The sequence below is a fragment of the Chelonia mydas genome, chromosome 5 (genome assembly GCF_015237465.2).
Source record: "Chelonia mydas isolate rCheMyd1 chromosome 5, rCheMyd1.pri.v2, whole genome shotgun sequence".
NCBI lineage: Eukaryota > Metazoa > Chordata > Testudines > Cheloniidae > Chelonia > Chelonia mydas.
In genome coordinates, this window is record NC_051245.2 from 128,399,565 (window position 1) to 128,415,148 (window position 15,584).

The following is a 15,584-nucleotide window of genomic DNA, read 5'->3' on the forward strand; positions in this document are numbered from 1 at the left end:
AAAAAGAGACCAATAAAAACCACGTCACAAGTCATCATGTAATAATACAACATGCCTTCTTCCCATGAAAAGAACCCAGCCTTACCTCACACTCTAGCGGCAAAGTGTGGCTGGCATTAAGCCCTCAGAGAGCATCCGCTCCCTTACAGACCATGCAATGAAGTGAGATTAGTGCTTGTGAAAACTTTAGCTGCGTTGACAGACATGGAACCTGAGCGCTCACCCACAGTACAGGAACAAGGCAGGCAGTGCAAGCTTCTTCCAGTTCTTACCGATATGCCTCATCGCTGACCTCTGTGAGGGGGTACTTCAGTCTCCATGCCCCTGAGACAACTCACTGAAGTGTCGATCAGTGTCAGCTCGAGGTTTGTGGGGGATTGGGCTTTGTTTGCTCTTTTCAATACTTCTGAGCCACCCTTCAGTCCTTGTTTCTTCACTTCCTGGCTGCTCTGAGCATGTCGCAGATTTAATTCTGATTTAATACATAACATTCCACCATGCTCTTTTCCTCTATAACTCTGTAACCCATGTGCCTAATAGGGAGATATCTCTTTAAGAGACTCATTGGGAGGAGGTAGGAGTGAGTTGTGTCTGGGTCATTGTTGCTAGGTAGATTAAGCACTCCACATCCAGAAGCTCTGGGTATGCTCCAGTACAGGGGTGGGCCACATCTGGCTGGGGCAATTATATGCAGGGCTGGAGCCCAGGCTCTGAGACTCTCCCCACTTGCTGGTCTCAGAGCCCAGGCTCCAGCCCAAAGGGGAACAGGTATCCTGCTGTTTTTAGCTCCAGAGAGTGAGCCCAAGTCAGCTGACCTGGGCTCTGAGACCTGCTGCTGCGGGTTTTTTTTTTCCTGTGTAGATGTACCCTCAGCTCCTCATCTGTGGCATGGGAATAACACCCCTTCCTTTCTCCCACCTTTTGTCCTATCTGTTTAGACTGTAAGCTCTCTGGGGCAGAGACTGTCTCTCACTATGCATCTTTACAGTGCAATGGAGCCCTGATCTCGACTGGAGGCTGCAGGCATTACTGTAATACAAACACTAATAACTTTTGGAGGTACTGTCTGGTGGTCTCCTCCCTGTCTCCAGATGTGTGGTGTTTAATACATTTGCTGACAGATGGGAGTGTCTGCTCAGGAGAGAACGAGGTTTTGAATATCCAAGGTATGGCAAACCAGGACTGAAGGGCATTGACAGCTCTATTGAGAGCCCTGCACAATAACTGCCTGCATTACTGCATGGCTTTAGCCAGTGCAGTTATCACCTGCATTTCACAAGCACCAGGCTCACAGAACACTAAGCAGCCTCAAGCTGTTTCTCTTTTGGATGAGGCCGCATAACAGGCATAATACAATCAACAACAATTCCTAGCTTTCAGATCTAATCCCAGGATTTGTTACAATCTGATTACGTGCAGTAACTCGTGAATCAAAAATGTAAAGTTGTGCAGTGAGACAAAGTAAGACAGAGAGGAACTATGGCAATGGGACTTTAAAAAAGGCAAAGCATGTGGAAGACACAGAGTGGCTGAGGGACACTCAAGAGACAAACAGTGGCTTTTAATTACAAAATTAATTGCTCTGCAGGGCACCCTCACAAGTGATAATACCATCACCAAGTTTTTTTCTTTTTTAAAGAGGAGCCAGTAATTTATAGAGGGACTATCAATGATCATCTGGTCTGATCTCCTGCCCAGGGCAGGCCACAGAACCGCACCCACCCACTCCTGTAAGAGATCCCTAAACATGTAAACACTATGCTGAATGTCATACATCCTCATTGCACAATGTATGCATCATATCCAGTTTCCCTGATGAAATGCTCAGGGTCAGCAAAAGCCCTAAATCCCCAGGTGTCCTATACAGATACTCTAGGGGCACCATTCAGTTTTAAAATTCATTTCCCTGTGGTACAAACACAGGCCCAGATTCTGCAAATGCACGTGAATAACTTTGCATGTGAGCAGCCTCATTGAATTCAAAGTTCACCTCCATATACTGCAGGATTAGGGCTAGAACTGCCGAAACAGCTGGTTTGATTACCCAGGATATTGACACTTGTGAACAACAATTGACACAGGCAAATCACAGATTACAGGTACTGTGGAACTTGAGCAAACTAACAGAGAACAATTTACAGGGGAAAAACCAGTACAAATCTCTCAGATCATGGAAGAACCAGCTAAATATGGCAAGAAAACAAACAATTCTCATTTTTACAATCAAAGAGCAGTGAGCTATTGGTTTTGTGCTGTAACTCTCCCATTGTTCACCATGCAGCATAATACGATCAGATTTCGGTTTAGGCCATTATAACATTATTTCAGTTTTATTTATGGTTCATGAGCAAAAATTTAACAAATATCACTCTAGCAAACTATGTCCATAGTGTACTAAGTGTGCAGTATCTATCTAACACATGGAAAATGTTAGAACTATGCTGAGGACAACAGAGTTTCCTTTCGTAAAAGAGAGGCAACCCCATCACTAAGGCAGTATTTTTCCTCTGCCCTAGAGGGGAACATTAGATTTTCATAAACACACAGTGCAATAGGCAGTATAAGGTGCTAGAAATTATATTGTACCTGTGGTGAGTCCTGAACTGGTGACAGGCTGAGGTCAGGGATCTCTCCCTTTCTGCCATGGGAGGGACCATTTCACAATAGGGAGCTAGGATTCCAGGTTTTCTGATGGCCAGCTTACCCATAGCATGTTCTTGGCATCACTTCCATCACCTTGGAATGTGTCTCAAGTCTCTTATGCCTACGAGCCCCAAATCCATTCACTACTCTCCACCTGTCATGCCCCCTTCCCCAATTCACTCATTACTCCCCATTCTGCTCCATAGTCTCCTTCAGTCTGTGCATGTGCACACTTCACTTAGACTATCTCCCCACTCTCACCACCCCATCCTTGCCCTTCTCCTCCTCCAATCTGCTAACTCCTTCCATCCCCCACACCAGCCCAATCCACCTGCCGAACGATGCCGGGGCTGGGGTCTCAGTAGCATCCCCAGCCGGGAAGGGAGCCAGCAGAAGTCTGTTGTTCGCTCCTCTTCGGGGAACAGAAAGGGGAGCTGTTTCTCCCCTGGACCTTGTAGAAGGGTCGTACATTCTTATCTTTCCCTTCCAGAGCTCTTTCCCCACTGCCAGGGCAGGGAAGAGGGCTGTTCAAACTCAGGATCCTGACAGGTTTCAGAGTAGCAGCCGTGTTAGTCTGTATCTGCAAAAAGGAAAGGAGTACTCGTGGCACCTTAGAGACTAACACATTTATTTGAGCATAAGCTTTTGTGAGCTTATGCATCCGATGAAGTGAGCTGTAGCTCACGAAAGCTTATGCTCAAATAAATGTGTTAGTCTCTAAGGTGCCACAAGTCCTCCTTTTTTCAGGATCCTGAGTGACTGGGTGGGGGGTGTTACAGCTGAAGAGTCAATGCTCCTTTTCGCTCCCATGCTGGGGAGCACAGGGAGGAGTGGAGAGGCCCAGGCTGACAGCAGCTGAATTGCCGCAAGCCAGCAGGCCGGATCTCTGCTGCTCTAAGAATAGATCAGGCAGAGCTAATGTAACATAGATCAATGCTCCTACTCAGCACCAAACTAGGATGGGCACCAGTCCACTGGAGCATGCCAGGGAATGAGCAAATGACTGTTTGCCTGATAGCTCAGTCTGTGTCTGGCTTCTGGCCTCTGGTTTCCTGGGCTTGCTTACATCATTAATATGCCTATATCCAGCACTGCAATAACTTTCTCTGAAATTCAGGGAATTTCTAAAACGCATTTTGTTAGTGACATTCCCAGCTACTGGCTCTCAGGTCAGATCTCCCATGGCTCCTGTAATGGACCTTGCTTTGGGGATCGGGGGTGGAGGGGGTGTCAGAAGCTCTAAGGATGGCCCAGGCAGAGGACTTCTGCCGAGTACAAACACATCCCCAGTCCTCAGTACAGTTACTGCACATTCCATGTACACAAAGTCACATCTTTCAAATGGTTCCTTGATTTTAAATCCACTCACTGTTGTAGCTGCTGTTGTTGTTAGTCTCTGTCGGTGCCAGGCTGTGCTGAATTGGCCCTTCAGAAGTGGCCCTTCCTGACAGTAAATGGGAGAAGAGAGGGGAGGCGGGGAGGGGGAAAGAAAGAGAAGGGAAGGGGATATTTAGATAATCTCACTGACCAAACAGCAAACACTTCAACTGTTTAATGCTATTTGCATGCCAGTTTGTATTGCAATGCCCTACCCCGCCCTCCCATGCACCTACTGTAGACAATAACAATGGAGATGTCGGGCTGTCTGCTCCAGGTTGGCTTGGAAAAGCTGATGGCCTGAAGTCCAGCCAGAGGACCATTAGCCCTTGCTAAGCATCAGTCCCCAAGAAATGCTTTGCACTGTACTGAGATCAATACACACATGAAGAAAGAAGGTAATGGGCTGTTCGTCTTTTACACAAGCCAAGCGGTCCCAACAGGCATGTCCAGGGCATTCTGTACATCGCTCTATCAGCATGCTTGGATCATCTTTCAACATTCCATCCAACAGTCCTTAAAAACACCAAACTCCTCTTTTGTGTTACGAACGTGTTTAATTCATGTTGGTGAAACCATTGTCATCTACGCGGTCTGCTTTTCTTTCACAAACCGTACTTGCTACATAATCTTGTAAGGAATCTGCCTGTGCAAAATTTACAGATAGGTGCTTTATAATCCTCTCATGTAATTACTCCCAAAGATATTGCGTTTTAAAACAAAGAGGCAATTCACAGGACCTTAAAGCCTGCTGGGTTGAGAGGACTGCACATTTTAATGTTGGAGATGATATTTACCATGCATAAGATCCATTACTCATCTCACAGCCTGATTGTCCTCTTGCTTACACCAGTGTAAATCAGGAATAGTGTCACTGTTTTCCATAGAGTTACACTTATATAGAGGAGTGTAGGATCAGGCCCCACGGTTATAAAATTAGCAGCTACTGAGGATGCACACACACATACATAGTAGCTAATTTTTCCTAACTGTGGAGTGATGAGCTTGGCATTAGTTCCTTAGTCTGCATCTGAGTTTGGGAGATTTCCTGGTATGCAGTCCTGGTAATGAACAGAGTCAAGCTTACTCTGTAAATATGAACCATCTCTTTTTTAAGCACTGGTTTCTCTTTAAATGCTCTCCCTTTTCCACTTATTCTTCTAGAACTTGATGGGACTCCACACTCTTAAGCATCACTTAAGCAATGTACGTGGTTGATAAAACAGCATTTGTGTTAATTAAAATAAAAGATATTTTAAAGCGAAGATGGGAAGCTAATTCTCCATTTGAGAAAGTGCTGAAACATGCATTTGAGCATTCTACTGTCAAAAACCCTGCCCATTTCACTCATTTAGAAGCAGCAAATGCTGCATTATTGCTGACACAAGTGCAACTGTTCCCCATTAAAGTCATTTCTGTCTTGTGATAAGCAGAGACTAAAGAGACAATTCATGCTCAAGACCACAATCCCGCCTCACTGGATTCAGGTCCTGACGAAGCAGATGAACTGGGAAATCCTTTTTATAAACTAGAGTTTAGTGAAGAATGCATTCACTTTCCCCCCATCTTTGTGTAAAAAATAAAAGTAAATAAAAAATTTTATTCCTGCCCCTTGCCATGCCGACTTGTCATTACTTTTTCATTTAAAAAAACAAAACACAACTTTTGGAAGTCTTTCAGACTAAATTCCCTTTATAACACGGAAGGGAGGAGATTTTCAAAAGCACCCAAGTGAGTTAGAAGCACAAGTCTCATTGCTCCTACAACACTTTGGGTGCTTATGAAAAATCTCCCGCTTTGGGGCATGGCTCCCATGGGTGCTGGTTTAAAGCAGGTAAAGAAAGAAATAGCGTTAGTTCTTCTTTGTGTTATCTAGACAGGCAAGCACAGAGGGACTAATTTGTTCTCTTGGCTGGACTTTCTAAAAAAAAATCATATATTTTACATTAAGCTACTCTTTATTCTGTGTTATTTTTCTCCCTTTGTCTCTTTGCCGAGGTTCCTTCTAACACAGAATAAGAAGCAAACCTTCAAAGTCCTTCACTGACTTCCCATTCAGCTCAGAGCCCATTTCCAAATAGCCCTTGTTGTTTATAAAGATTCTTCTTGAACTTGCTCCAACTTTAATCTTTCCCTCGTTCTGTCACTGGTCCATTTGCTTTAGTACTATCACCTCCCTCCCTCCCGTCTCTTCCTGCAGTCTCACCACTGTTTGTGCAAGAGCCTTCTCCTCTGCAATTTCATCTCTTTTCAGTCTCATCTACCTGAAAACCTGTCTTTTCTCCTTTGTCTACACTCCAACTCTTTAAAGTCTTTCCTCCCCTACAAATCCATTTTAACTTATGTCATTCCATAGGCATATGTTGTTTCTATTATGTCTTTTTATTTCTATATCTTATTTATATATTTCTTTTTTTTAATGAAAACAGATTCTCACAAAAGGGTATGTCTACACAATAGCTGGGAGGATGCTTCCCAGCATGGGTAGACAGAAATGCGCTAGCTTTGCTTGAGCTAGTGTGCTGAAAATAGCAATGTGGCCAAGGCAACATGGATGGTGGCTCGGGCTAGCTGCCCGCAGTACAATACCCCTGGGCACGTACTTGGATGGCTAGCCTGAGCCACCACTGCTGCACTGCTAATTTTAGTATGCTATTTTTAGTATGCGAAGCACCCTCCCAGCTGTAGTGTAGACTCTCCCTGAATCACATGAATCCAGCAGCTATGGCTTTAAGGAAAACCACCAAATATCACGAGACTCACAATAAAATCGTAAGAGTCAGCAACCATTGTACATCTCACAACTATGGGCCTTGACTTCATTCGGCATTGGATCAGACCCGTTATGGCCAATTTGCCCAGCTGCTAAGACTAATGTGCTTCAGCAGTCTGCCTTTCTCTCAGCTGTAGGGTTGCCAAGTTTCTATTCGCACAAAACCAAACACCCTTGCCCCGCCACTCCTCCAAGGCCCAGCCATGTCCTGCCCCTTCTCCGAGGTCCCGTCCCCCCACTCTCCTCACCCTCACTCACTTGCTCATTTTCACCAGGCTGGCTCAGGGGGCTGGGGTACGAGAGGGGGTGAGGGCTCCAGCTGGGGATGCAGGCTCTAGGGTGGGGCTGGGGATGAAGGGTTTGGGGTGCAGGAGGGTGCTCTGGGTTGGGATTGAGGGGTTCAGAGGGTGGGAGGGGGATCAGCGCTGGGGAAGGGGGGTGCGGTGCAGGTGGGGGGGGGCTCAGGGGTGCAGGCTCTAGGCTGTGCTTACCTCAAGCAGCTCCTGGAAGCAGGAACATGTCCTCTCTCCGGCTCCTAAGCAGAGGTGCGGCCAGGCGGTTCTGCGTGCTGCCCCATCTGCAAGCACCTCCCCCACAGCTCCCATTGGCCACGGTTCCCAGTCAATGGAGCTGCAGGGGCAGCACTTGGGTCTGGGGCAGCGTGCGGAGCACCCTGGTTGCCCCTATGTGTAGGACCCAGAGAGGGGACATGCCGCAGAGGGGAGCCTGCCAGTCCCGCTGTGCGGTGCCGCCAATCAGACAGTCAATGCCCAGTCAGCAGTGCACATCCCTAAATACAGACACACTGGGCTGATAATGAGGCCCGAAGGGTGTGTTTACACAGCTAGCAGCATTCCGCAGCAGTGAGGCTCAAAGCCCAAGTTGACAGCCTCATGCTCACGAGGCTTGTGATACGGTGCTAAAATGGGTAGGGTGTTCAGGCTCAGTCTGGAGTTCGGGCTCTGACGCACACTCGCCTTCCTAGGCTTCAGAGCCCAATCCCCAGCCTGAGCCCAAATGTCTACACAGTAACTACTTTTAGCACCACAGTGTGAGCCCGAATCTGTAGACCCAGGCTTTGAGACTGGCTGCCACAGGCTTCTGCTTGCTGCGTGGACATACCCTGTGTGTTCATCTACCCCTTACAAAAAAAAGTCTTTGATTAAAGTCACATTTTATCACAGGTATTGCGATAGCTGGTGTTTTACGTAAAGCCAGAGCTCCTGGAGTCGAGTGTTAATGTCAGATTTTCAACTTTCATTCAAAACGTTTCTAGCCCTCATGATTGTGGAGAAAAGCTTGAAAACGTGACCCCTGAATTCTCAAAAAAACAGATGGCAAATTAACCCCCCGCCCAAATGTATTATTTTTAAAACCTAATGATTTTTAAGTCAATCTTCTGATTTCGGGGGTTGGGGGTTTGGTTCGTGATTTTGGAATATTTAGGGTTAGTATAAATACTGCATTTGTGTAAGTATAAAGGGCATGCTACTTAGCACTGCATTGGTAAGTTCGTTAATTGTGACATATTCTCACATACATGCAGGCTTTATGAGGAGCTATTTCACAATCTTCTTGACCCATGGGTGGACTTTCTTTTCCATGCTTATGACCTATACCCTACAAGTAAAACCACTTCATATACTGAGCTGCACACTAGATTTGAAATGAAATGACCTACAGAAGATTATGGCTTGCTGTTTTTTCCAGTTCTTGTTATCTCTGGAGGAAAAAAATTCGATGCAAGATATTTTATCTTGCGGACGATGCTATTACATGCACACTGTCGTGCTACCCTAAACAGAAATGGCCCACAGGTATGAGGTTGAGGTTCAGATCTGAACTTCCCTGAAGCACAGGCATATTTAAATCATGGGATTTTGGCTTGGGCTCATCTCTTGTCAGAAACCCCAAACCTTGCTGAAGCCCCATTCATCACTACCTTGCAATTTGTTTCTAGGCAGCAGTATGGATTGGATTTTCAATAGCTCTCAACACTGGCTTAACTCTGCTCTCTTTGAAGCTCGTGGTAAATCTCCCATTGGCCTAACTCTGCTCCCATTGGTTTAGCAGGAGTGAGGGTGTCCAACGCTCAGCAATTTTGAAACTCCCAACCTACAGCTGCCAGTGATGCCTTAAAAAGAGAAACAAACTAACAAACTTCTCTTTCACTTGGCTTTTGCAGGCATCCATCAAATTGTCTCTCTGGTTTCACTCCAGATCCCTTTTGCAACTCAACCAAGAGAACCGGCGCAAACACCATGTGTCAAATGTAAGAGGGAATCATAGACAAAGGCTATGTCTACAGTGCCAAGCTTTTTCGCCCAAAGTTAGATCACTTTTATTAAAGTGCTTTAATTAAACCGCTGTTGCATGTCCACACTGCGCTCCTTGTGTCGCTGGAGCACATCCACACCAGCAGCTCTTGCATTGACAAGAGAGCAGTGCACTGTGGGTAGTTATCCCACTGTGCAACTGGCCTCAGGGTGCTTTGGGAAGGGTTTACAATGCCTCCTGGGGCAGGTACAGAGTCACCTGATGCAGGTTTCTCAATCTCATTGTTCCATGGGCATCCTAATAGATTGCCAGCCACTTTTCAACTGAAGTGTGGGGCATAGCAGGGGAGAGTGTGTGCCAGGAAGTGGGGGGGAGACAGACAGTGTGTGTTGGGGGAGAGTGAGTGTGTTGGCACACTGTCTGGTAAGTTCAGACAGTGCCAGAAGCAACCAGTCCTGAGGCAGGGGAAGGGGGACATCAGCCCCCACCTCCCTCCCTGGCTCTGCACAGCACAGACTATCTCTCTCTCTCTCTCTCTCTCTCACACACACACACACACACACACATCCACCCCTGCCTGCCTCTGAGTTCCTAGTATGGGAAACAGCAGGAGCATTCCAGGTGAATGATTTGGTCTTTGCTTCCCGGAGCAGAGCAGCACAGCACGGTGGCTGTCAGAACCGAGCTTTGAAAGGGACAGGGCGCAGGCCTGCAGGGCCGCTGAGTTCAAAACACTGAGCAGGGCGGTCACTTCAGGCATTGTGGGACACCTCCAGAGGCCAATTACAGCGAGAAAAGCAAGCAAGGTGTTTACACTGGTACTCTGGCGATAAAACCTTTGTCCAGTAAGCCGGATCCCTTTCCTCGAGGTGGTTTTATTAAAGCACTGCCATTTGCAGCTGAGGAGGTTTGTCACAAAAAGTGGCTTTGTTTCATCACCAACAGCTGCCGTTTGGTGAAAAAACTTGGCAGTGTAGACCAGCCCTAAACCAAAGCGTGCAAAATTGTGAGTGACTGTTGGTAGCTGTAAAGACAAAGAAAATGGAGGAATGGGCATTTCCTACCCCCAGGAATCCCCTTTGATGTGTAGCCTCTGGATGAGTAATGCAGTAAATCTGCTGTATTTCACGGATAAATGGGCCCTCAGCCTACCTGTGGAGTTCTTAAATATTTTCAATGATAGTAGCAGCACAGAGTTTATACAGTGATGGATAAGGGTAATTCAGCCTTTTGAAAGCTAGTAAATAAATCATTTCTGGGTGTCCTAAACATTTACATCCACAAAAAGCAGATTTCTTCAAACAGTTTTAAACAACACACATTGAGCTCACTTTTCATGCCTTTTAGCTGTGATAGAATTTTATGCAATGGGGGGGGAAATAATTTGAGAGAAGCAGTTCAGAGTCACTCTCCAGACTCCAAACTGCTCTTATGTAAGAGCAGAAAAGCTGTAATTTAACTCAGTCTAATCTTGGGGATAACTGGGTTTTTTTGTGTGAAGCGGACTAAAGTAATTGATTCGTTAAGGTCCAAATTCTGTCCTTGGGTGGATGCATGAAGTGTTCACTGAAATCCACAAGTGCTAAGTGCCTGTGTCTGATGGCAGAGTCTGACCCACATGTTGAAATGTAGCCAACCATCCTACAACCTTTACTCTTATGGAAAAATCCCATAGGTTTTACTAGAAAATGAAAACATTCTAAGAGAATTTTTAAACTAATCCATTGAATTCCATAACAGGGACAGAATGTTCTGTTAAATTGTATAGAATAGCTTAAAATTATACAGAAAGGATAAAATTTTCTATTAAAAGCTATACATTTCTAGAAAAACATCTATAAACCCTACTGCATTCAGCTTTTATAGAAGCCTATCATATTTCATCACTATCAAATTCCATAGGACTTTCCCCAAAAATCACATGAGTAATATTTATTTATACCACTAGACCAGATCCTCCCCTCACTTGCACTGGTGTCAATCAGGAACAACTCCACTGATTTAATTGGAGTCACACTGGTTTAAAATAAGTATATGTGAATTCTGTAGGATCACTCAGTTGAAACAAGACTGAGTCCTTTTTGTTCTGTTTCCAGACTAGATGGAAAATACTCTTTTTGCACTTGCAGCACAAACTCTACATTCAACTCCTTCTTTCTCTTACCCTGCCTACCATTTAGGCTCAGAATACAAACTGCATCTTCCCTTGGCAAATCCTTCTGATCTCCAGCCACTCACACCAATTCTTCCTATAGTACATTACAGTATATCTCGTATATTATTACAGTACCAAGAGGCACCAGCTGAGATCAGGGCCCCACTGTGCATCTTGTCATGAGCCAAGATCAGGAGTTGTTGAGGGCAGAGACTGGGGATTTTTTTTCACTTGTTTTTACGGTACTTAGCACAATGGGATCCCAATTCTTGACTGGGGCCATTAGGCCCTACTGTAATACAAGTTGTACATAAATAAACTCCCATTGAAGGGAAGCTCTGTATATGGCAGCCCAGCAAGATCATCCCCAGAGGGGAAGAATAGTTAATATTGGGTTGCAGAATGCATTTACAAATGTTATTCTGCCAATCTCAGGGAACTTTCTAACATGCTGTAGTGTTTGCATGTTTTCAAGCAATAGACAAAACAAATGAGTATCTAATTACAGCAATTTATAACCTCTGCATCCCTCAGCCCCCCGTGACACAATCAGCACTAAAAGTTAATGGACCGAGATATTTTGTTCTATACCGAAAGAAACTCCAGCAAGCAACATGCCAGCTATATACCAGTGTGGATAACACGTCTTCCGAACGGGTTTCCTTCACCAGCTATTCTATCAGAGCCAGCTACAGCCTGCACCCAAGGAAGCAAGGAAGCTTATATTTAAAATTGCAGGAGAGTCAAAAATATTGCTAACAACTAGCATTTTGTGCTGCTTCCTGCTGCTAGTCAACAGTGAATTCCCTCTGTTCTCATTCTTTGCACGATTGGATGCTGTGACTGACTGCTTGACACCACTAGAATTCAACTTGACCGGGACAGAGTTGCCAACTTGGATCAGGGAAACCATTCATTGTTACAGCCAGATGGCATAAGAATGGATTCTATTCTACATAGGTTTGTATACTGTGCTCGTCACTGTAGTACCAGAGCACGTTCCAGTTGTTCATTAAGCAACACGACTAACAGCTGTCTTGGGATACGATTTTCAAAAGCTTCTCAGTCATTTAGGTGCTTCTGAATTTTTTACCCTTAGTCAATACAGTTAAAAATGTTATTAACAAAGCTGCCCATTCTCACTTTTCCAGTTATTGTCAAAATGGCAGAAATCAGCCACGCGTAGCAGCATTTGTCTCCCACTAGATTGATGTTCGAAAAGAAACCTTCCTGAAGATTCCTCCAAATGACCTGCTACAATAAGTTGGAGAAACAGGAAACTTGTACTCTTTAAAGACATCTAACTGAGCTGAATGTCTTTTCTGAAATTAAAATATCAGATATTTTAAAACAGTTCTTTGGAAGGGCTCAATCCAAGGGCTAACTGCCTCGCTGGCTGTTGGCCCACACAGGATGAGGGACCTTCCTATCTTACACAGCTACGGAGGTTCTGACTAATTGAGGCCCCATCTCTGACCTGAATCAGGCCCCCTGAGAGAGGGATATCCTTTGCCGGCATGACATCAAGTTTCATTACCATATATTGCAGTCAGAGTTATGGGAATTATATCAAGCAACCTACTGGCATCATAACATGAGGGAATCCCACAACTTGCATCCTCTAACACAGGGACAGGCTGCTCTCCAACAAATTCAGTCAATTAAAAATGGAATGAAATTTATTTTCATAGATTCATAGATGCATAGATATTTAGGTCAGAAGGGACCATTATGATCATCTAGTCTGACCTCCTGCACAACGCAGGCCACAGAATTTCACCCACCACTCCTACAAAAAAACCTCACACCTATATCTGTGCTATTGAAGTCCTCAAATTGTAGTTTTTCAAAGGCCTTCTTGCTACAACAGCCACTGGTTTGAGAGAGCCATTCTCCAAAGTTATATCTTGCAAGCACAGCAAGATTTGAATATTACCTTTGCAGAATGTGACTGTAAGAAAAATGTGGAAATATATGCATATGGATATAAAGGAACTGGGTATAGCAAAGGTACAGCTTGCCTGTGCAGGAGACCACACTTTCACCAGGACCAGTCCAAAATTCTGGCCCAAGAAAGGAAGGATGGTTCAGTGGTTAGCACACCAGCCTAGGATTTGGGAGACCTGCATTCAAGTCCCTGCTCTGCCACAGACTTCCTGTATTCTCTTGGCAAGTTAGCTTACCTCATCTGTGCAATGGGGACAGTAGCACTGCCCTACCTCACAGGTGTGCTGTGAGAATAAATACATGAAAGAGAGTGAAACACTCAGGTAGTTGGGGTCAGATAAGTACCACAGGTAGAACAAATGCCCACAGGATCTAAGAAACACCAAGACATACACTACTTTCTTCTCCGGGTATAAGTTGCAGTTCCCTTAACTACAGCATGTATAAATAATATTTTTAAAAGTACACACGCAATTTTTCCCCTGGGGAGAAGAAGAAAAGAACCACATGAAACAGATGTTAGTCATGTCACTTAATGCATCCCTGGAAAGTGTTCAGATCTTGCAGTGATGAGTGTGGTATCAGACTAGAATGAATAACGGTGGGAGCCTTTAAACAGTTCAGGAAACACACGTTGACATTTTCATTATTATTATTTATTTGTATTATGGCAGCACCTATGAGCCCCCGTCATAGGCCAGGATCCCAAAGTGCTAGGCAAAATATTGAATAGATGCTCATTGATTGAGTACCATCCATCCTGGTGCATTGAATGAGGCAGGGGTCCTATAGAAAAAAACAGCATGTGATGATAAGTATGAGACATTACGTATCACAATGCCTCTGCACAAGGGGGCTGAACTGAGATTGCAGAAGCAGCCTTAATTCTGGCATGTCCTAATATTTGAGTGCTTGACAAAAGAATGTTCTTTTAACATAGTTTTTGTGTGTGTGGATAATAAATAATAAATAATAATAATAATAATAATTCCCTGTTACCACATTTATTACTTGCTTGGTCTGGAGTCTAAACTTCCCATGTCACTTACAAGGCAATTCAGCAGATCTTATGCAACTGCAGTGAATGTGGCTATAAATAAAACTGCAGCAAGTAGCATTGATATTATTCAGCATTATGAACATGGGAACTGACTGACAATAAAAATCAAGACTGATTAACTCCAGGGCCTAATGGCTGCGTGGCAGCTGCAGCCAGAAATCAATGCATTAGGTCAGTAAAAAGCAATCTGCCGATTTTCCCTGTGAAAACTCTCTGAGGCAGAGCTGTGTTGTGCTCCCTGTTTTTGTGCTTTAAAGAGCTGTCATTTCTATAGTAAATTAAACGGAAAGCCAAAACGGAGGAGAAAGCATCTGACATCACCTAAGGAACCACAGAGCTAAACTGTTTACAGAATTCCTTACCAGGGCGCATGATGAATTCACCTTGGCATTGGCCCAAAATAATAGTTTTAATACACTTTAATTAAGATTGAATTTCATGTGCCCTGAAAACACAGACCCAAACACCACCTTCCTTGCCAGAAACACCTAAAGGGAAGGAAATCTCTGCAAAATGCCTTTCCCCAAGATCATTCTATCAGGTGCATGGGGTTTGCCATCTATTTTAGGTTCTTCTATGGCTTCCAATCACTGTGGTATCTGAGCACTTTCCAACACCCCTGTTAGGTAGGGCAGTGCTGTTATCCCCATTGTACGGATGGAGAACTGAGGCACAGAGAGACTAAGGCCCAGATCCTCAAACATACTTAGGCTCCTAATAGCCATTGATTTAATTCTTCAAGTGAAATCCATGGAAGTTAGGAGCCTGGCTCTAGGGAAGTGATACTAAGCCTGGAGCTTCAGGAAACTCTTCAGGCCCCCCACATCTGGCTGATTGATCACAGCTCCTCTTCTGTTCTTCCACAAGTCTGTGGAGCAGGCTGAGGGCAGGGTCCACAACAAAATGAACATAGTGGCTCCCTAGGACTACACCTAGGACACAGGGAGGGAGGGAGAGATGGAGAGACCTCCCCCAATAGCCAGGAAAGGGAGAGGAGGCACGGAAAGACTGGAGGCCAGAAGGGGGAGGAAACAGGATGCAGGAAGCCAAAAATAATTCCATCTTATTGATGTGATGTTGTTTTCCTCATGGTTGCCTTCACATCCACACAATGAGACACGATGACACACATCATGATGGAAATAAGGCCATAGCAATAGATTCGTTTATAGCTCCGTTCAATGACAATGTGGCCTGTTGCTCTAGGGGTTTTGCTTCTCCAGGCTACTTGGATGATGTCTGCTCACTCCCAACCCAGTCATTCTGTGGGGAAAAGTATGTTCTTACAGTATTTACAGTGGACAAGCGAATCCTGGTATACACACAATGACCAAGATTTTCAAAAATGACTA

General features: G+C 44.7%; 1 protein-coding gene across 6 annotated transcripts in view; it reads right to left on the reverse strand.

Annotated features, from left to right (window-relative positions):
• Nucleotides 1-15,584, reverse strand: part of NRG1 (neuregulin 1) — a 720,225-nt gene that overhangs the window by 407,241 nt on the left and 297,400 nt on the right. For 4 of the 6 annotated variants that reach the window (XM_043546676.1, XM_043546671.1, XM_037902308.2 and 1 more), the window contains exon 2: nucleotides 4,013-4,087. In XM_043546676.1, the coding sequence (XP_043402611.1) occupies nucleotides 4,013-4,087 (75 nt within the window). Of the gene's footprint in view, nucleotides 1-4,012; nucleotides 4,090-15,584 lie in introns of those variants that run through there. The other 2 variants (XM_043546677.1, XM_043546672.1) reach the window with 2 other exon arrangements.